This window comes from Plecotus auritus (assembly GCF_963455305.1).
Source record: "Plecotus auritus genome assembly, chromosome: 3".
In the NCBI taxonomy this organism is placed as follows: domain Eukaryota; kingdom Metazoa; phylum Chordata; class Mammalia; order Chiroptera; family Vespertilionidae; genus Plecotus; species Plecotus auritus.
The window spans coordinates 155776569-155798366 of record NC_137772.1 but is presented as its reverse complement, the minus strand read 5'-3'; the positions used below and the strand labels follow the sequence as shown (position 1 = coordinate 155798366).

General features: G+C 38.0%; 1 protein-coding gene across 1 annotated transcript in view; it reads left to right on the top strand.

Annotated features, from left to right (window-relative positions):
- The window catches only part of TRHDE (thyrotropin releasing hormone degrading enzyme), a 386033-nt gene that overhangs the window by 4461 nt on the left and 359774 nt on the right, over positions 1-21798 (top strand). The window contains exon 2 of the mRNA XM_080660595.1: positions 8065-8338. Within this exon, the coding sequence (XP_080516721.1) occupies positions 8065-8338 (274 nt within the window). The remainder of the gene's footprint in view (positions 1-8064; positions 8339-21798) is intronic.

Below are 21798 nucleotides of genomic sequence, written 5' to 3'. Positions count from 1 at the left end.
CCGCTTTTGGGTAGCCAGATGGTGAGCATACCCATGTTCAAAGTTGGGTACCTTAATTTAGATCCAGATGGTCTGATTGAAAGAGGAGATTTACCAAAGTAAATGAACATTTTATTCACTTTCAAAAGGGAGACTGTTTTTCTTTGACAAATCTTTGATTGGGTCTATAACATGCCACAGTGCCAGAAGACAGAATAAAAATAGGTCTTTTTCTATCAAGGATTATTTAGAGAGAAACTGTGATCTCCAAGTAAAATGGGAAAATAACACTGCAGTTCTCTAAAAGAAGTGCAAAAAAACACAAAAACAAAAAACCTGAAACACGCTTTTGTGGAGAGCACAGAAGTTTTTATGGGTAGGTAATTGATCTTTTGTTGTATTAGTATATAGGGTTTCATGCCTTGTCCTTTTTTTGAAATGAATTAATTAGTAATCATGATATTTAATAAAAAGCAAGAAAACTACCACATTGCTTTTATGTTGAAAGAAACTTCATTTCTTCCAGTCCCTCTGGTGAGGAAGTAGCTTTACATGAACAAGTTGCTGTATGTAGCTTTTTGCCCCCTACAGAAGGCTCTCAATTGAAAATTCTGTGAGAACTTTTTAATATGATTCCTTAATGGACTTAGCTCATTGTTTTCCTGTCAGGCACACATAGCCATATGGCCAAATTGAGTCCAATGCTGCTGAATTTTGGTCTCAATTCAAAATGCCACCACTAATCTAAATCTAGAAAATATTTTTTTTTAAAAAAGCTTTGACCATTTCATGAATCAGTCAGGGAGGAAAATCCATATAATGGTGTTTGCCTTGCTGTGTTTTTTTCCATGGTGCCATCTGATTTGATCACCCTGGAGAGTAAGAAAGTATACAGTTTCTCTAAAAGAGTAACATTAGTTCACCCATATTTTTATTTATTCAAAGCAACTCCAAATAGGGCCTATTTGCTCTGGATTTCTTTCAAGCAAAGGCGGACCTGTGACTGGCTTCCCTGTATTTGTTGGTCTGCACAACATGTTTATTTCCTTAAACCAAAGTTTGCCGCTGAGTCTGCGGATGGGCTTGAGACAGCAGTACCAGGTGTCAGTGTAGGTTTGCCGGAAGGTGGTGACATTTGGTTGATAAGATTACAAGACTAAGACTCATTTACTTAAGCATGACTTCAAAGAATGATATAGAAAGAGTGAGGAAGAAATAATTTACCTTTAATGCATATGTGTTGTATAGTCTGTAAGGAAGGGCGTTCCTGTGTCACCCCATATTCACCCCCCAGCCACCAGCGATAATCATCATCATCGTTGTCAGTGTTGTTCTTTCAATTTCTTTGCATGTCCTTTACATCCTTTCAGATTTGCAATAGTGGCTGGGTTCCTCCAGATTTTCAAAGTCCCATGCAACCCTGTTTTCTGCCGCTAGAGAGTGGGTGCTTTTTCCAATAGAAAGAATTTCACTGCATAGAATTTGGGAGAATATAAAAATGAAAAATACTCTCTGCTTTTCTCAAGTTTCTGGGACAATATGAAATGATTCATAAACAGGCACAGCTAGATGGTGGTGGCTGGGCTGTGAGGGTGAAAGAAGATTGGCAAGATTGGGTGGGGCTGAATCCGGGTGAAGGGCCCCAGGCTCACCTCCTGCGCTCCTGCCTGCAGGGGCACCCTCTCAGCCTCTACATGCTGAGTGCCCAGGGGTTAAGGAGCTCTGGCGCTAGTTGTGCAGAGACGGGTTAATCCACCCCTCCCGGTGAGGCCATGTGTTGACTTGCAGGGTGAAGGTTTATTTTAATTATTGAGATCTTTGCTCAAAAAAAAAAAAAAAAAAGTCAGAGGATGAACCAAGAATGGCATTTTAAAATGACTGCTGCTGGTTATGTTTTATCCCTTTTAAGACTATGTTCTAGCCACTGTGGTTGTTTGCTTGATGGAAACGTGTGTGCGTGCTTAGTGTGCCTTGGGACTCTGGAACCAGACTGCCTGGGTTTATGTTCGGACTCTGCCACTGATTAGCTCTGTGACCTTGCCCAAGTTTCCTAATTGTTCTGGGTCTGGTGTCCTCATCTGGAAAATGGTGATAATGGTAGCCTGCTTCATAGGGTTATTGTGAGGATTACAGGAGTTAAGAAATAAGGCATTTAGAACAGGTCCGGCAATTGGAAAGCACTTTGGTGGGTATTAATAGTTGATGATTCTATGGCTGGAGAGCTACTACTTGGGTTGGTACGAGGTCAGGTGGGGCCAATGTATTGCCTTGGGGTTCCCCCCGAGGAGCAAGATGGTGGGGAAATGGTCACGGTGGACATTCCTTCCACTGCTGTTTGTTATGCCACCTTAGCAGAGTTCAAAACACAGGAGAGGAAGGAACAGGGCCCTTTCACCATGAAGAGGAGAGCAAAGAGAAAGGCTGTGGTATTTCACAGCTAGGTAGATCCCCAGCTTGGTTCAGACACTGAGAGATGGAGAGGGTTGAGGGAGCAGGAAGGGTGTGGGGAACAAAAGGGATGCGCATTCTGGGATTATTGCGCTGCTCTCTACCAGCAGTGAGAACAGCAGAAACCAGTGATGGGAGGGCCAGGAGGATGCTCCCCTTGTCACTGGAAGCCAGGACAGCAGACAGAAGCATCCTGAGTACCAAGGAAAAGACACATCAGTCATTTGATTTTGTTCTTAAGATTTTATTGGCATTCTGACAGTAGCAGTACTATATAATCCTTACACCAGGCTTTGCCTCTTTCCAATATCAAACAAATGAGTCTCAGACACTAGTTTATTTGTTCTTATGAAAACCTAATATTATGGCTCAGGACAATAATGTTATGTATTCATAATACTCTTCATCAGTGGTGATCAAACACTCAGTATTCATTTTGATAAGAGTATTTAGTACATAAATAGGAAAACAATTATGAATGTTATGCTCTGTTTTTATAACACGATTATTCACACATGCTCCACTTCCTACATACATATTGCTGGCATTATTGCATTATGTTTTTAGTTTACTAGAATGGTTATTTAAAAAAATAGACTCCACGCTTGCTTATAGCACTGAATATTCAGCAGGATTACTTTTCTTCTGAAATGGCAGAGGTTTAATGACTCATTGAAGTACATAAAAACACACAGTCTAAACAACATGCTTTTTGACTTAAAATGTTTTCTCAATGAGCAATAATTTGCATTTTGATTAACAACCTTAACTTTAAATGGGACGTGTGTAACTTCCATGACCTTGTAACTGAGCCTATTTTACTATACACAGTTGAATAGTAACTAGATTGCCATTAGAACTTTTCTTTAGATCTTGGGAGTTTTTATTACCAACATTAAACTATGACAATGCTAGGCGATTTGCAATCTCAACAGAAGCAAGTTCAAAGACCATTTTTTCACTGTGCTGTGTGTGTGGTATGCATAGAAGTGGCCAAAACGGAAACCTCTGAAATACGCCACACCATTTGTGAGGTTCTCTTGGTTTTGGTGGGTTCCACAGTGAAAAGTCATGAATCAATTTTTAATACGAATAGTGCTATGCAAATCTTTGTTGCCTCTGCATATTTTAACTTTATAAAAAGACAAACTGAAAATAATGGAACAGAAATTGTTTTGTATCACATACTGTAATTTCTTGGCAATATCAACCAACATTAATGCATTACTTCTGCTGAATCTTATCATAATGACCTGACACAAGTAGCTTGCCTGGTGAACTTCCGCAGAAATAAGAAGAAATCAATTCTTTATATCCTTCAGAGGCAACATAGAGCTTTAAGCTCTCCTTAGCTCAACCAAAATGTCAAATAGACCAGTTGTTAAGAAATCAAGTAATTTATTTTAGATAGAAGAGAATTAAAATGCAGGTTTGTTATTCATATTTTTTCAGTTATGCTAAAGTGACATCCTTGGAATGACACTTTCAGGATGTCACTTTTGGAAGTGGAATTTTTTATGGCCATAGAGGGATTCATTAAAAGATTAAAAAATGATTTTGTTTAAAAAAGCAAGGGAAAAAAACAGATAACAAAATACTTTTCCCCATTAACTTCTGCCCCCTACTGTTTTATTTTACTTCTTGTTGTTTTTACATATGTAATTCATATCTGTTTGATATATTAAAAGGTTTTCTATTTTTAATGATATTTTCGTATTTCTTCTACCTGGTGTCCTGCTACCTATTACCTCAGACTCTCTTAAATTTATTTAAATCCAAACTCATTATTTTCTACCCCAAATCACCTTCTCTAGAGCCTTCTTTGATGTTTTTAATGCCAGTAAGCAGAAAAGAAGTCTTATTTCCACCAACTGAAGACAACTGTAAAATATATTCAGTGAAGACTAGATTATATTTTGAAACCCAGCAGTCACTGTTGGGCACTGAGCCTGAAATCAGACCTCCTTGTTAGAAAGGAGAGTATCAAGGGTGAGAGAAGTGTTAGGAGATGGACTGGCAATACTGAGATCTGATAAACTCAGAAGCTGTAAGAGAGCAGACAGGGCGCAAACTCAATATGTGAATCAAAGTTGTTTTAAAGGCTTATTTTAGTGCTGCCCATAGTCAACTTGCTCACTGCTCCATTGTCTTTGACCCTTAAAATACTACCTGGGCTCCAAGACCAATTCTTACGTTTCTTTTAGTTCTTCGGGCTGGTAGTTCTCAATTGGGTCAGTTTTGTCCCCCCAGGGGACATTTGCAATGTCAGGAGACATTTTGGTTGTCACAACTGGGAAGAGGTGGGGCTACTGGCATCTAGTGGTAGAGGCCAGGGATGCTGCTGCTGAACATCCTACAGTGCATAGTTCAGTCCTGGACAGTGAATATTACAAACCTACAATGTAGTAATGCTGATATTGAAAAACCCTGCTGTAGAGGAATGTAATTTCTTCCTACATTTCTCTTCTTTGTCATAGCCTATTTAGGTGTATATTTAATTTCTTTTATTTAGAGTATAAACTCCTTGAGGGAAGGAAGCAAAGATATTTCTCCTCAGTATTAAACACTCAACAAATGAGAGGAACATGCATTATAGAACTCATAGGAAAAAGCTCCTTAGTGGTAGTGTAATTAACCTCGTCTAATTCCTGGAATAATTTATGTCTAAGTTTTGTTCAGTTATAGGATCTCAGACTTGGAAAAGACCTTATATGTAATCTAGCCCTACTGTTCTTTTTTACCAAGGGACTTTTTATTTATTTATTTCCTAAATACTGAATTGAAATTGAATTGCAATCATCCTTAGGTGCCAGACTGTGAAATTGGTATTTTCTCATTTAGACGCTATCAGTGTATATTTTGGCCCTCTGTGTATAGATATATACTGTATGTATGAATTCATTAAGAATATTAATTGCAGAAAAAATCACTAAATGATTTCTTCAGTTCCTTTCAACTCTGAGAATCAGTTATTTACATTGCTAGCTTTACTAACACATTTACTTACTATGTAAGGCAAAAAGAGACTGCAAGATGTGATCCTTTTGCATAAATATTTGGTTTATTAATTTCCCATTAGCCCAAAGGTATTTAGAATTTCAATATCTAATAAATTCCTACCCATTAATTACTTAGTGCTAAAGACACCTTTGACTTTTATATAATAACTAATACATTCTAATTGCAACCACTCTGTTGAACTCTTGTAGAACCTTCCCATAGTACTATTAGTATTAGAATATATAAATATAGATATTCTTTTCAATTAGTTTGCAAAGAACTTAAGGGCAAAGTGGTTATATCTTTAAAAAAATCCTACCATGTACTAATAATGAAGAGCAGACAATATCTAATTGTGCAATGACTGGAATTGGAGTTCTCAGATACTTTAAAAGAGCACACTTTTTTTTCATATATAACATCTCATAGATATCTTTTAAGTAGCCTCAGTAGAGAAATATCAAGCTTGGTGGACATTTTAATTAATGATATTGAAAGATAAGGTTCAAGAACATTATATAAGACAAAAATATGTGATGAGAAAATTGTAAATGGGTACATTTTAACTAAAAGGTATAGATATTTAATTAAGCAAAAATCATACTGTTATCAGTAAAAATGATAGGGAAAATATTACCATGACTGGCAAATTTGGAAAGAACATTTATTACCAACAGTTGAATTAAAACATTATTTACAAATTATGGCTAAAGATTAATTTTACTGTTTTTGAAATATAATTACCTTTTACTCAGATATAGAAAAAGTGAATTCTAGACCTGGTTTTGCACTAATTGCCTGTGTAACTCTGGACAAGTCACTTAATCCTATTGGAACTACTTTTTCATTTTAGAAATTCATGAGAGTTGGACAGTTTGTTTCTAAGATTGCTTCTAACTTTAACCTTAAATGTTTCTAAAGATTAATAGTTAAAACTTGTTTTCCATATATTATCTCATTTTATTGTCTCAATTGTTTTGTAAGGAAGTCCTAGAAAACATTATTGTTTTCCTTCTATTAATGAAAAAAATAGGCGCAGGCAGTTAAGTGATTTATCCAAGCCTGGTATGTAGCAGTCCAGTACTGTTTCCAAGATAACTATCAAAAAATCTTTCTCTGAAAGTCAGTATACAATTAATCTTAAAAATGTATTATTTTTCCCTACTTCAAAACGAAGCTTCAAAAAGGTAGGCTCTCAATGATAAATGTAAGCTTTATCATTTTAAAATGGCCTAAACATTTACAACTCTGGTTTGAGCCAAGGATAGCCAATAAGATTCAACACACACATCAACACCTATTGATTGGTAGTAGCTGCCTAAAGTGCTGTGCTGAGAATTTTGAGGCCAAGTTCAGGCTCAGTAGGAAAGTGTGCCATGTTAGATTAACCATGTATATACCTTGGATGATGGTGAGGGGAGAGGTGGCAGAATTACTTAAGGGGGAAAGAGCTTTTTAAAGAAATAACTTTAGAACTCAGTAATGTTTTACAAAGGGTCTAATATTGACTTGCGTTATATCAAGTTTTGCAACTCGTATTGTTAAAAAAGTGTAATGAACTCTTATCATGAATGTTTTCATAAATAATGACCTTTTAAAGTTAAAAGAGTGTCCTTTTAAAGTCCTTAATATGAGCATTTTCATTTGTAACCCTAAACTGTGAAAAAAAAGTGATTTCTAGTTACCATTTTAATAAGCAGTTTTGCAGCTTGATCTGAAAACTTGAGGGCATTAAATATATTTTATATGTACACATTGACAGGTTTATTATACAGATATTTATTATATTAATATCATAATATAAAAATATATGTTATGAGTAGTAGAAAGCAATAGTGTCTACATTACTAAATGTAAACATGTGTTACAATACTCTAAGAAAGGTTGAAGATATTGTCAATCAGAGGCTGCCATTTTTTGACTGGCTGCTGTTTATTAACTGCCTACTAGGTGCTATTCATCTATTCACCATGATAGGTGCTTCACATTCTCTTTTTTCCCACCCTAAGCTTTACAAAAGCTTTTTTTTCTGAGTTAAACAAAATTATTTTATTTTAAGCAATGAACAACTAACTACACTTTAGGGAAATTTAGTAATTGTACAGGATGATATGGCTAAGAATGTTGTAGAGCCAGAATACAGACCAAGATCTGTCAGAATTCAAAGTCCATGTTCTTACTAAAATCAGGTCATGATGAAATTTGAAGACACAGATGTTTCCCAGTGATGGTCTGTGTTCTATACATATGTGATGACAACTTCTGGATTTTAGTTTCACTGACTTTAAATGTTGTTCAGCTTCAGGGAGGAAAGGGAGGCATGCCCAATAAGAGGATTATTATTTTCCACTGTTTGCCAATGTGATGCCATTGAGTTGTTTTTCTGGATAGTGTTTTGTCTAATAGGCACTGCTCTGGATTGAGAATTACTCTAATTGAGACAAAAACTTCCTCAAAGAACTTTCATTGTTGAGGAAATATGTGTATTGTGCTTTTATTCTATATATGAACTTAAGTTTGGTTCAGAAAAAGAAAGTACCTTGGAATTTGGCAATAATATGTTATCAACAGAAGCATGTAAAGTGATCATAACTGAAGCCATAAATGTAATTGGGAATGTCATTTTCTGTTTTCCAGATTCCTTGGTGTTACTCAGTTTTCGCCTACACATGCCAGAAAAGCATTTCCTTGTTTTGATGAGCCCATCTACAAGGCAACTTTTAAAATCAGCATCAAGCATCAAGCAACCTACTTATCTTTATCCAATATGCCAGTGGAAACTTCCGTGTTTGAGGAAGATGGATGGGTTACGGATCACTTTTCACAGACTCCTCTCATGTCCACATATTACTTAGCCTGGGCTATTTGCAACTTCACATACAGAGAAACTATCACCAAGAGTGGGGTTGTAGTAAGTATTTAAAACTTAATGATGTTTTTGGATTATATACACTGTAAAGTAATCTGGTTTCTGGATTAACAATGAATTAATTATTCCTATCCTCCTCACATTTATATAGCTGAATTCTTTCCTTAACCATTGGGAGAAAAATTATCTTCCAGGCTTCAAAGAGTCAGAGAGGAATGTCTCTTCTATACCCAGCTTTCTTATTCCTTCACTCCCCAACCCCATTATCCCTGTCCCTCTTCATCTCCAGTGTATCTCTGGAATAGCTGTTGTTTGTTTGGGAAACATTTATATGATTGGGAAAGCTGCTTCATTTTATTTTATTTTATTTTTTTAAATAAATCTTTATTCAGATTATTACAATTGTTTCTCCTTTTTCCCCACATAGCTTCCCTCCACCCGGTTCCCACCCCACCTTCTGCCCTTACCTCCCCCCACTGTCCTCATCCATAGGTGTATGATTTTTGTCCAGTCTCTTCATGAACCCTCCATACCCCTTTCCCCCTGAGAGTTATCAGTCCACTCCCTTTCTTTTATATTCTGATTCTATTATATTCACCAGATTATTCTGTTCCTCAGGTTTTTAATTCACTTGATTTTTATGTTCACTTGTTGATAGATATGTATTTGTTGTTCATAATTTTTATCTTTACTTTTTTCTTCTTCCTCTTCTTTAAGAATACCTTTCAGCATTTCATATAATACTGGTTTGGCTGAAACCGGTTTGGCTCGGTGGATAGAGCGTCGGCCTGCGGACTGAGGGGTCCCGGGTTCGATTCCGGTCAAGGGCATGTACCTTGGTTGCGGGCACATCCCCAGTGGGAGGTGTGCAGGAGGCAGCTGATCGATGTATCTCTCTCATCGATGTTTCTAGCTCTCTATCCCTCTCCCTTCCTCTCTCTGTAAAATATCAATAAAATATATTTTAAAAAAAAAATACTGGTTTGGTGGTGATGAACTCCTTTAGCTTTTTCTTATCTGTGAAGCTCTTTATCTGCCCTTCAATTCTGAATGATAGCTTTGCTGGGTAGAGTAATCTTGGTTGTAGGTTCTTGCTATTCATCACTTTGAATATTTCTTGCCACTCCCGTCTGGCCTGCATAGTTTCTGTTGAGAAATCAGCTGACAGTCGTATGGGTGCTCCCTTGTAGGTAACTAACTGTTTTTCTCTTGCTGCTTTTAAGATTCTCTCTTTGTCTTTTGCTCTTGGCATTTTAATTATGATGTGTCTTGGTGTGGTCCTCTTTGGATTCCTTTTGTTTGGGGTTCTGTTCGCTTCCTGGACTTGTAAGTCTATTTCTTTCACCAGGTGGGGGAAGTTTTCGGTCATTATTTCTTCAAATAGGTTTTCAGTATCTTGCTCTCTCTCTTCTTCTGGCACCCCATAATTCTGATGTTGGTATGCTTGAAGTCGTCCCAGAGGCTTCTTACACTATCTTCAATGTTTTGGATTCTTTTTTTCTTTATTTTGCTTTTTCAGTTGAGTGTTTGTTGCTTCTTTGTATTTCAATTCTTTGACTTGATTCTTGTGTTCCTCTAGTCTGTTTTTGGGTCTCTGTATAATATGTTTTATTTCAGTCAGTGTATGTTTAATTTCTAGTTGGTCCTTTTTCATATCTTCGAGGGTCTCGTTATATTTATCGGCCTTTTCTAGGATATTCTTGAAAAGCCTTATAACCGTGGTTTTGAATTCTATATCCAGTCGTTTGTTTTCCTCCATTTCTTTCATTTGTGATCTGTTTCTTTGACGCCGCATTTTCACTGCTTCCCTGAGTTGGTAGGGTAAATTTGTGTGCTAGGTTTCCTATATGGCCCAGTGGGTCGGCCTCCCCAGTTAACCTGAGTGGACACTCTTGGTGCACCCCTTTGTGGACTGTGTGTATAGCCTTGTTGTAATTAAGTCTTGATTGTTGTTGGTATCACTGGGAGGAATTGACCTCCAGGCCAGTTGGCTGTAAGGATCAGCTGCGTCTATGCTGGGAGAAGTTCGGTGCTGGAGACAGCCTTATAGGATTAGACTTGCCAAATTGCAATAGCCTCTGTGCTCGGCTTGGATGGGGTGGAGTCTCAGGGTGGAGCAGACAGTCTTGGCTTCCCGTCAGCCTTGCCCTTTCGCGCGAGCGCCTGCAGACCTCTGCCTTCCCCGGCTCCCGAGTCTCCGCCCGAGAGTCCAGACTCCCCCCGTAAGAGCATGGGTCCCCAGGGGCTGGCCCGGAACTGGGGTTCAGTGCAGTCAGAACTGGGGTTCCCCCTTTCGCCAGAGAAAGTCAGCCAGGCTCTCAGCCGCCCTTCCTCTCTGCGCGCACAAAGACCCTTTGCCGTACCTCCAATTCTCTGTGAGCTTTTCTCTTTCCTTCTAGTTGTAGAATTTTCACTCAGCCAGCTTTCCTGTGGTTCTGGATGGTGTCCGTTCTGTCTTTTAGTTGTAGTTTTGAAATTGTTGTGCGAGGCAGCAGTTTAGGTGCTTACCTATGCCGCCATCTTGGTTTCTCCCCAAGCTGCTTCATTTTATTGTGAAACATTTCAAATATACAGAAAATGTGGAGAATAATATAATGTACTCTACGTACCTACTAGCCAGGTCTATAGAATCTAAATATTTTACCATATTTGCTTCACTCTAATTAATTTTTGAAGAAGTAAAACATATTGGGTAGAGCTCTCTATTGAAGCTCTCTGTGCACCCTGCCTGATCTCATGCCTTGCCTTCTTCCTTAGAGATAATCACTCTACTGAATTGGCGTCTTGCCATTGCCATGTATATTATTATGTAATTATTAAGTATGTATATATTCATTTACAATGCACATCATGCTTTAAAATTTCATATAAGTGGTTTTATATTTTAGATTGCATTCTGCAACTTATTTTCATTTCATTTTACTTTTTGCTTAAAATTATGTTTTTGTGGTTTATCTGAATAGAATGGTTGAATGAATACATCAAAATTTGTCATCTTCCTATAGATGAACATTTTTATTTTTCTGATTTTCAGTGATTAACAGCAATGCACAGTGAACATTTTTGTACATATAAGTTCTGCCAATGTGCTAGAATTTCTGTACCGTGAAGAGCTTCTTTTAGCCCATAACACCCAAATGTATAAAAATATGTTCTTAGGGAAGGGTAGTAATAGGAAGCCTGGAGAATTATTGTTTGCATTAAATTTATAATAAGAATCAATTGGACTCTCTATGACAGCTACTGTTTGTGACACCATAGTGTTCTAGGCACTGTTTGCATCCTACTGCATTTATTTAGTGAGGCTAGGTCAGCCATGCTAAGTTAGCAATTTCTTCCTTATTTCAATGGATTACACAATAAATATGCATTTATTTTAATTTTCATGTCAATCCTAAAGCAAGGTATTATGATCCCATTTTTCCAAATGAGTAAGTTGAGGCTTAAAGAGATTAAGTACTTTCCCAGGGTTGGTTACAAAGTAAGCAAGTAATGGAGCTGCAAGTCAAGCCTCTGTTGGTCTGATTTAAAATTTTAAGCTTTTCTGCCATGTGCCCTAGGAGCTCTGTCTCACCACTTCACTTGTGTGTCTACAACGGAATTCAGGTAATGAGTCTCCCCATCCAATGGCCATCAGATTCAGTGTTGCTTGAACATAACAAAATAAGTGAATAGAAATCTATATTCTTATTCTGTGGGAAGTTCATAGCTCTATAATAACCTAAATTTTGAAATATAGGTTTGGCTAAATAAATGTTTCTCACTGTTACTTTCAATTTAAAGCACTGTGGAGCTTGTTTTAAAATATAAAATCTGCCTGCATACAAAATTCATGCCATTATTGAAGATTCTATATATAAATTCAACTACATAATCATTAAAATAACATCCTAAATGCTGGCTACAGAGGGCTGGATGACATTTTACTTTTGGGGACTTATACTCATTTGATAAGTTGAATTCCTCGGATGTTTGTAATGTCTGAATATTTCGAGGCTGTACACATTGGACCATACACAGAAAAGGACCACCAAGACATCTCCTTTCCTTTTATGTCTTCAGAAGATGATGATTAACTTGCCTTGGGTCAGCTAGCAGCATAGGGTACAATGGAAATGTTTTTTTCCAAGTATGTTTTCTTAAAAGTGTTCTCAGCCCTTCACAGTTATGCTTGCTGTTAAGTGACCCATGTTCAAGTGACCCAGACACACTGTAATTATTTAGACATGACTCTGTATTAGAGTTAAGAATCTAAGTAATTGGTAAACATTTTAAAAGTCGTCCTTAATCATTTTTATGTAGGAAAGATAAAACATGCTACTAGAGAACATTGAAAGGTCAAATGAAGTAAAATTTTGGATTGTATAATCTACAAACACTGAGAAGTGTAGAAAGGAAAACAAAACTGCCATTGGGAGCCCTTATTTATCAACTGTGGAAATATGTTTTAAAGCCTGGATCTCTTTTTCTGTCACTCTTTGGAAATCCAATCTATTTTCTTTCCACTGCTTTTCCTCTTTATTACTGGGAGCCCTTGGGAATGACATTACTCAACTCTTAACAGCTAGAAGAAGTAGAAGTTTAGTTCTAAAATCTTGGAAGTGGGAAGGTTATGTGAAGTCCAGGAGGTCATTTTGGATCAGAAGTTGAAGCAGGTTCCTTCAGGATAGGAGAGAGCAACTTGAGTGGCATCTTAATACATAGCTTAATTGTAGCAGTGCCTCAAGTGTGCATAGTTGAAGCATCATCATTATTTGTTTATCAAGTTATCTCCCTCTGCAAGGCATGATTCCGAGTAATTAGAAAAATAAAAAGCAGTCTAAGATCCCTCTAGTACAGAGATTGCAAACGCAGCTTTCAGATTGAATCTAAGCCTGCAGACGGGTTTTGTTTACCCATTCCTAACATGGATTAACATTTTTATCATTAGTTGACAAAATTTAGAAATTGGGAGATTGCACATAAAATTATTTATTTATTGGCTTCTCTTGAAAAAATGGGAAGGTCACTAGGCCCACATTACTGTGTGGCAATATTTGTTCATTCGTTTATTTCTTCAAAAGTTATGTATTGACTGAGTGTCAGGTATTGTTCTAGGCTCTGCTGATATGGCAGTGAACACAGGAGATAGGGTTTCTACTCTCAAGAAACTTACACCCTAATGAGGAGACAGTGACAATAAACAAATAAATGTATCATATGTCAGGTGGTGGTATATGCATGCGGAAGGTGAGTGTGGCTGACCCATTTACATGGGGCATTTGCTTCCCAGTGTAACTTAGTCAAGAACACTTTTGTACTTTTGCATCTAGTACACTTCGCTATTGTATATTACCTGCTTTCATTCTGTAGACATTTGGATTTCAAACCTTTGTCTAAGGACATAATTCAAAAGGGTAGCCAAGGAATGTGCATTGGAAAAGCAATGAATTTACCAATTGTGAATTAGTGTTACTAGCATTCAATAATTGTCAAATTAAAGCTATAGAAACTAAGTTAAAGGCAGTTTTGAAGATGGAGAACTTGCTAAGGGTTAGATCTAGGTATGTGCGTCCTGGAGGAGATAGGATTGAGCGTGGCCCTGAATGATGATTTGGTCTCAGAGAAGAAGCTGAATGTGGGCATATAATCCTCAGCAGGGGAAGTATTAACAAGAAAAGACAAAGAGATAGGTATATCTTTGGGAAATAGTGTAGCTTTATAGATATAAACATGGATTTTAGAGTCAGATAGGTTTGCTTTCAAATTTTTGCTTTGCTTTTCTATGACCTTGGTTACTTAGCCTCGCTTTACCCTGGTTTTCTTGTTTGAAAATTGGAAGTATGAATTCTTCCTTTATAATATTGTTCCATTATAATTATGGCATAATGAACTCCAGAGTTTGTGGCATATAACAACCTTTTAATATGCTAAATGTTTCAGTGGGTCAGGAATTTGGGAGGGCACAGTGGGGTCACTGTCTCTTCTCATTGATGTCAGGGGCCTCAGCTGGGGAGACTTGATGAGTAGGGGTGACTTGACTGCTGGAAAGCAGAATCCCCTGGACCATCTTCACTGTGTCTGGTTGTTCTGCTAGTCTGCTGCGATGTCAGCTCAGGCTGCTGGTCAGAGCATTTGTATGTGGCCTTCACACATATCCTGGGCTTGCTCAAAGCATGGTGGCCTCAGAGTGGTTGGACTTCTTACATGGTGAAGTAGCTCCAAAGGCGAATGTCTCAAAATAATTAAGTAGAAGCTTTATGACCCTTTTGGACTTATCCTCAGAAGCCACACAGCATCACTTTTACTGCTTTTTAATGGGTACAAGTTAAGTTATTAAGGATGATTCTGATTTGATTGAAGAGAGCATAGACCCTATCTCTTAATGGGGAGTGTCAAAGAATTTGTGGACTTGTTTGAAAATCAATACAGTCTGCTCTCTGTCACAAATTACTTACATTCATTCCACATATAAGATGCACTCACCAATAAGTTTGACTCAAGTTTGAGGTGCAGGATCCCACCATCTAGTTTAGGTCTGGGTGCAGATGAGAGTACTTGGGTTTGGTTTCTTGGGCATGGTTTCTTTCTTCCTGAGGACCTATTAACTAATTAGACAAATCATCTATCTCCACTCCTCACCCCCAAGAGACAATGGTAAGATGAGAATATGACTATTGCAATAGACCTTTTCATTCAAGAGCAGAGAACAATGAGAAGATACAGCAGTTGCTGGCCTGTAGCAATTTTGAAATCTAACTGGGCACATGTTGACAATTCCTTAATTATGGCTCTTTGCTATTCTTTCTGGAGCATGGCCCCACCCTTTGGGCTCTTAAGTTTTGTCTTTTAAGGCATCTTTTCTCTGCCAATTAAAAAGAAGTTTGTATTTACAATTGAAAAGCCTTCTGAGCTTACTTTCTACTAGGAAAAAGTTCAGGGTCCAAACGCTTTATTTTTCTTTTGTATTGGCTCTGTTGCTTTAAGTCCAAGCATATATATAATTTTATATAATTTATAATTATATAAAGAATGTTGGCTTTTTATACATCAAGTTATATCCATTCCATTAGACAAAACTATACTTTTAGGTCTCTTTAAGATGAGCCTTGAGGCCTTTACCCTTAGCATTCATAGATGCTTTATTGTTTAACAGGAAGGGTTTCAAGGCACACCCTTAAGATCCTAAGAAAACCTTTTGTCTTTTTCAAAAGGCCTCTGAGGCATCACTTTAAGAATGTCTGAAGTCTTCATTTCTGAAGTCACATTCTTAGTTGCATCTTTAGACCATGTTTCCCTGATAGTGATGTGTATTTTTTCCCCTGGGGCTGTTTCTTACTTTGAAAATCTTTTGCTATCTTGAGAGGCGGGGTTGAAGAAAGAGTTTAAATTTCAAACTCAGCAAATTCTAATTTTTTTTTTCTAAATTCTGCTTAGAAACTGGACAGTTAATTCTTAATCTCTTTTCTCCTTTTTTGCAATTTTTTATGGCCAATGAGAAGAAGCCATAAATATCTTTCAGCGTTATGCCTGGAAATATCCTTATCTAGAAAATATAGTTCAGTAGTTATAGTTCTCATTTTCCATGATACTACAGGGAGCACTATTGCCAAACTTTCTTCCAGTATATCACAAAGTTCCACTTTCGTGTAGCTTCCAGTACTACTCACCTTAGTATTCTTCAAGCCATCACCCACAGCTTCCTCAAGCTTTTGCCCCAAAGCCAATGCCACATGTTTAAGGCTTAGTTATGTTAGTCCCCCACTTCCAGGTGCTAAAATAGGCTCTAATTGGTATTGCTGAATAAGAAATCACTCTAAAACTTAGCAATGAAAAGTAATAATTTTTCATGCTTATGGATTCTGTGGGTCAGGAGTACAAACAGTAAAGAGCAGGGAATGACCCATCTCTGATCTACAATGTCACAGCAGTAGAGACTTGATATGTGGGCATGATTTGACAGCTGGGAGCCAGAATTATCTGGGGCTTCTTTACTAAGTGTCTTTACTTGATGTTAACTGTTATCTGAGCCCTTAATTAGGGCTCTCATCTGGAGCATCTATGAGTGGACTTTCCATGTGGCTTGAGCTTCCTTGCAGCATGGTAGCCTAATGTTGTCAGACTTGTTACTGGCCTCTAAAGGTGAATGTACCAAGCGATTTACACTGCCTGTTCATCTATATAATAAAAGCCTAAGTGACCATTATGGCAGAACGACAGGAATGACCAGTTGTTATGATGTGCACTGTCCACCAGGAGGCAGACGCTCAATGCAGTGCGCTCCCAGTGGGGGAGCACTGCTCAACCAGAAGCTGGGCTCATGGCTGGAGAGCACAGCGGGCGGTGGTGGGAGCCTCTCCTGCCTCCATGGCAGCTCTAAGGAGCAGCAAGCCGAGCCGTAAGGAGCAGTGAGCAGGCAGGCGGTAAGGAGCTAGGGGTCCTGGACTGTGAGAGGGTGCATGCTGGGCTGAGGGACTTCCCACCCCAGTGCCAGAATTTTGTGCACCGGGCCTCTAGTTCCATTATAAAAGGTTATATAGATTGTATTAGTCACCATCATGTTCCTCTCTCTCTCTCTCTCTAGAAAGGCAGATACTATATTACCCTTTCTGACCTAGCCTAAGAAGTTAAACAGTGTCACTTTGGGGTCATTCTGTTAGTTGTAAACTTAAGTTGGCACAGATTCTAGCAGAGGGGACATAGACCCATTTTCCATGGGAGTAGTGTCAAAGAATTTGAAGATTCATTTGAAAAGCAACGCAGTTTTTATAAGTATTATAGGAAATTATGTTTATAAAATCCTGAACATAGTGCCTGACACATTGTACTGACTCTAATGATGACAATTAATTTGATGAGATTCAAAAGTCATAGGAGGGAGTAGTGATATTTAACTTTGAGAGGTAGATGGAAGCAAGATTGTTAAAGAGCTTGATGCCTGGCTAAATGTTAAAATTTTGTTCAGTTAACAATAAGAGCCACTGAAATTTAAAAGCTGGAGACAGGACACATGTAATTTTTATAATCTGCCTGAGAAAAGCATTCACAGTGTGTAGACATGAGGAGACTAGAAGCAGAGGGTCCATTTAACTAGTAGGAAACTCTGAACTAGAGTGGTTATAATTTAAATGAGTAGCATAGTATAGATATGAAAGGCATTTTAAAGGAAGAATTGGTAGTACTTGGTGAGAGACAAAAGATAGGAAAAAGTAAATGTAGGGAAGCAAAAGAGCAAAAGAGTCAAGAGTGACTTTAAGGGTTAAGTTAATAACAGCTCTGTAGTTTCCATCCTTCATATTCACTGTGTATTCTGAATTGGCTCTCACAACCAAAGAGGGTTTTCATTTGCCTTGGCCAATCTCATGGATGTAAATTACACTGTTGTAATTGGTTATATAGAACTTCTTAGTCAGCATTCTTTATATTAGCAAGTTACAAAAATCTCAATTTCAGCGTATGCAAAAAGGGAAATTTATTATAAAGATATTGGGATATCTCAAAGGATCTCAGGTCAGAGATGGACCTGGGACTTAGAGCACTGTGAGAAATTTGGGAATCCTCTATCAGGTCTTTGTCAGTGCTTCTGCTTTGCTTTCCTCTCTCACCATGGACAGGCTTCCTCTGTTGTTGGTTCACCTGGTAGAATATTGCTGCCAAAAGTTTCCAAGCTTTCCATATTACAGTGAAGCCACCCAGAGGGAAAGGAACCTTTATAAATTCCCAAACATATAGGGAGCACCTTGGTTGCCCTTGCTTGAATCATGATCATCTTTGGTTACTGTGGCTAGAGAGTACACATGTGGAGTCACATAATAGGAACATGGCATCTTCTGCTTTACCTCACAGATGGGAGTGTGTGGCAAAACAAGGAGTTCCTAGAGAAGGAATGCTGGGCAAAAACCTACTACCAGTGCCCCAGATGTATTTTAGCTGACTACTATGGGAAGAACACTAAATTTACCATGGTGGTATATACATATACACCTAGGAGTGTACACACACACATACATGTGATGAACATTTCTGGTGCTCAGGGTTCTAGTGATGATACTGTGTATATACATTTAAAACATGCATGTATATTAAAGCATGTATCCTACTGAAAATGAAATTTAGGTCTCACTTTAACAAGAGAAGTAGAGAAGTGTGGGTTAATGTACTCTAAGCATATATTCTAGTTTATAAATACCCATGTTAGTGAGTAAAAAGTCCTTTTGTCACTAGACATTCTGGTTAAATTGCGGTACAAATATAACAATGGCCCATTGAGAAAAAGATCGTAACAAAAGAGTTGGATTACTAAGCTATTAGGAATATAAGTAGAGGGTTCCTGACTACCCCAAGAAGAGTTAGTCATCCTCCTCCTCTCCACTCTTAGAATACTGTGTGCACTCATCCTTTATATTCATCATCTCGCTGTTCATAGTCCTCTCTTGCTGTCTTTGTTGTTCATCACTGTGGACACTTTGAATGCAGGCAAAGTGTCTTACTCATCTTTGTAAGATCAGCAGCTTCTATTGTATGTAGAAAATGGTAGGTACTCAGTGAAAGTCCATTGAACATCCAAATTAGTGAATTCTCTTCAGAGAAGTCACAACGTCGGTGGTTTCCAAAACGTTTGGTTAGGTTAATATATAAGGCATGAAAATTAATGAGAAGTACTTTTGACCAATATTGAACTAAAATTAATAAATGTTGTAATACAGATATTACCATCAGAATTCTGGTGGAAGATATATGTGAAAAGAGGAAAAAGGGGACATACATATGTAATACTTTCAATAATAAAGAATTATTAAAAAAAAAAAAGGGAGCATTGAGTACTGAGTTTTACTGCCAAACAGGGAACTGAATTCAGGGCAGAGTCCAAGCTCTGGAGAATCTAGCATAGGGGAGGAGAAATGGGAATTTTATTTTATTATATTATTTATTTATTTAAAAATATTATTGATTTCAGAGAGGAAAGGAGGTGGAGAGAGAGATAGAAACATCAATGATGAGAAAGAATCATTGATCATCTGCCTCCTGCATAGCCCTTCCTGGGGATCGAGCCCACAACCTGGGCATGTGCCCTTGACCGGAATTGAACCTGGGACCCTTCAGTCCTCAGGCTGATGCTCTATCCACTGAGCAAAACTGGCTAGGGTGAGAAATGGGAATTTTAAAGCAAAGTCTCTGTGTTGTTGATGAGCTGGTGATAGCTGGTTTGTCAGCTAGGTGGGCCTCAGCCGGTTGGGTGGTCTGTTGTCATGTGTGTGACGGTCTTGGGATTATAGCTCCTAACTCACTTTTGCTGCTTGAGAGATATGCCTGAGCCAAGCTTGGATTACCCAGTCAGGTCTTGTCAGCAGACAATGTGGGCAGGTCAGGAATTTATTGGAGTCAAGAAGTTTGAGAAGTTAAAAAGAAAAATAATATAATTGATGGACCTCCTTAAATTTCATTAGTGTGGTAGAACTGAGCTGATCGGTTCTGTGAAGGAGAGTGTAGTGAAGAAATGGATACAGTGATTTTAGGCTCTGTTTTTAAGAGTGCTAGAAAGAATAAGAAAACACAATGTGCAAAGATTACTGTAAGTGATTTTTATGTTGCAGGAGAGCCGAATCTATAAGAAGAGAACCAAAAAGTTTCCAGACAGTAGCCAAGGGCTACCTGATGTTTAGTGGCTTGTCCTTGTTGGGGACCTTTCTGTTCAGACCTTTCTGCAAGTTTTAAGAACCTTGGGAAAGGAATAAAGAAAGCAGATATGGTGGGAGGAGGATAAACTTGGGAGACTGATAAGGAACCCATGGTCAGCAGTCAAGAGGGTAAGACATCTAGAGTGACAAAGTTTTGTTGAAATCGTAACCCATGGTATCCAGAGAGGCAGAGAGGAAAGGAAACTGAACCCATAATGGAAATGATATTCATGCATAATGGATTGGGATGGTTGAAGAATAGAAGTCACCATGAGAATAAAAAGTAGGACTGGACTGTTGAAATGAGTGAGGTGGAAAGTAGGTCTGTGATAGGAGGGTTTCAGATTTCAGGGTGAGTTGGAGGAATTTTAAACCTGTTACTGCAAAGTTGGATAGACGAAGGGGATTGAAGATAGAATCATGGATTGAACAGATATAAGGTAACTGTGAGCCCATATTAGAACACACTTCAAAAATGCTTTAATATTGGTGAGAAAGCTGTAAGCCAGGTTTCAGACTCTTAAAGTGTGATTAGCACCTGGAGTCCTAGGTGGGGAAGAGGATTAGTGAAAGACATGAACTTCAAAAGAGGAGAGTGTTTTTTCATGGAGTGGAGGAATGGTGCGGTTAAAGCAGTGATGGGAGAGCTAGGAAAGTTATGATCTCTCTCTCTGGCTCTGAGTGTGGATGAGAGCAGATCTAAATAAGGATCAGAATGTGGACAGAAGAGGCGGGCATCGGGTTTGTGTAAGGGATAAGAGCTGTTGATAATAAAGATTAGTTACACAGCAGGTGGAATGGTTGTCCGGAGGGACATGTTAACAGTAGAAGATGAAAGACTGAGTAGGCAAAATTTAGTTAATGGAGGAGCTTATAGACCTATCCAGGCCCAATGTTTCCATTGGCATGTTGGTGTAAGGCTGTGTGCCTTAGCAAATCTCCATCCCCTGGTGCCAGGCTGGGGTTGATAGTGGATTCATGATGAATGATAATGGATTTTGTTATATAATCCACAATTTATCAACTGCCCTGAGGTTTAAGAGTCTACATATAGAAAGAGGCTAATAGAAGCTAAGGGAAAAACTGAAAGTAAGAAACAAACCTACAACACAGAATAGTTTAGTCAGTGTAGAGTATTCATGACTGTAGTATGTTTACACTTGATAATGTGTGTGATGGATTGTATGGTGCCAAGCCAGGTTCTTTTCTCTCTTGGTAGGGCGTGGAGATGATTCTGGCTGTGATCTTTCCTTCAACCTTCCTGCTGGGATTTTGGGTGGTAACAGTAGAGGCCACCAGTCAAGTTGTCGCTTTGATATGGTCCTGGCATATCTAGAGTAAAGTAATAGCATAGAATGTGATAATCTAGAAGGGTTTGCTTTCCCCTTTTTTGCTGTTTCCTTTCCTTTCTTTCTGACTTTAGATTTATTATTATAGTTATTATTTTCTCTTCCCTCTTCTTTTTTCCTTCTAGTTCTCTAGGATTTTTTACTTTAAATAACTGTTTCACCAAACCTTTATAATCCAAAGAAGGTAGAGTTTTGTGTGATATTGAGAAGGGAAGTGATAAAAGACAAGTTTTGGATATTTAGGCTGGGGCCAGATCATGAAAGGATTTGTGTCATGTTAAGGACTTTGGAATTTATTCTGTAAGCAGACCGATTCCTTAAAGGAGTTGAGCTTAGGAGGACTTCCAGTCATATCAGGAACTTTCTGAAGAGCATAGGGATAATATAAAATGTCTTATCATATTTGCCAAAAGACTCAGTACCTTTTCTCTATTATTTACCTGGCCAGATCTGTTTTCCTGTCTGATTAAGATGCTATACTGGTGTAGCTCAACTT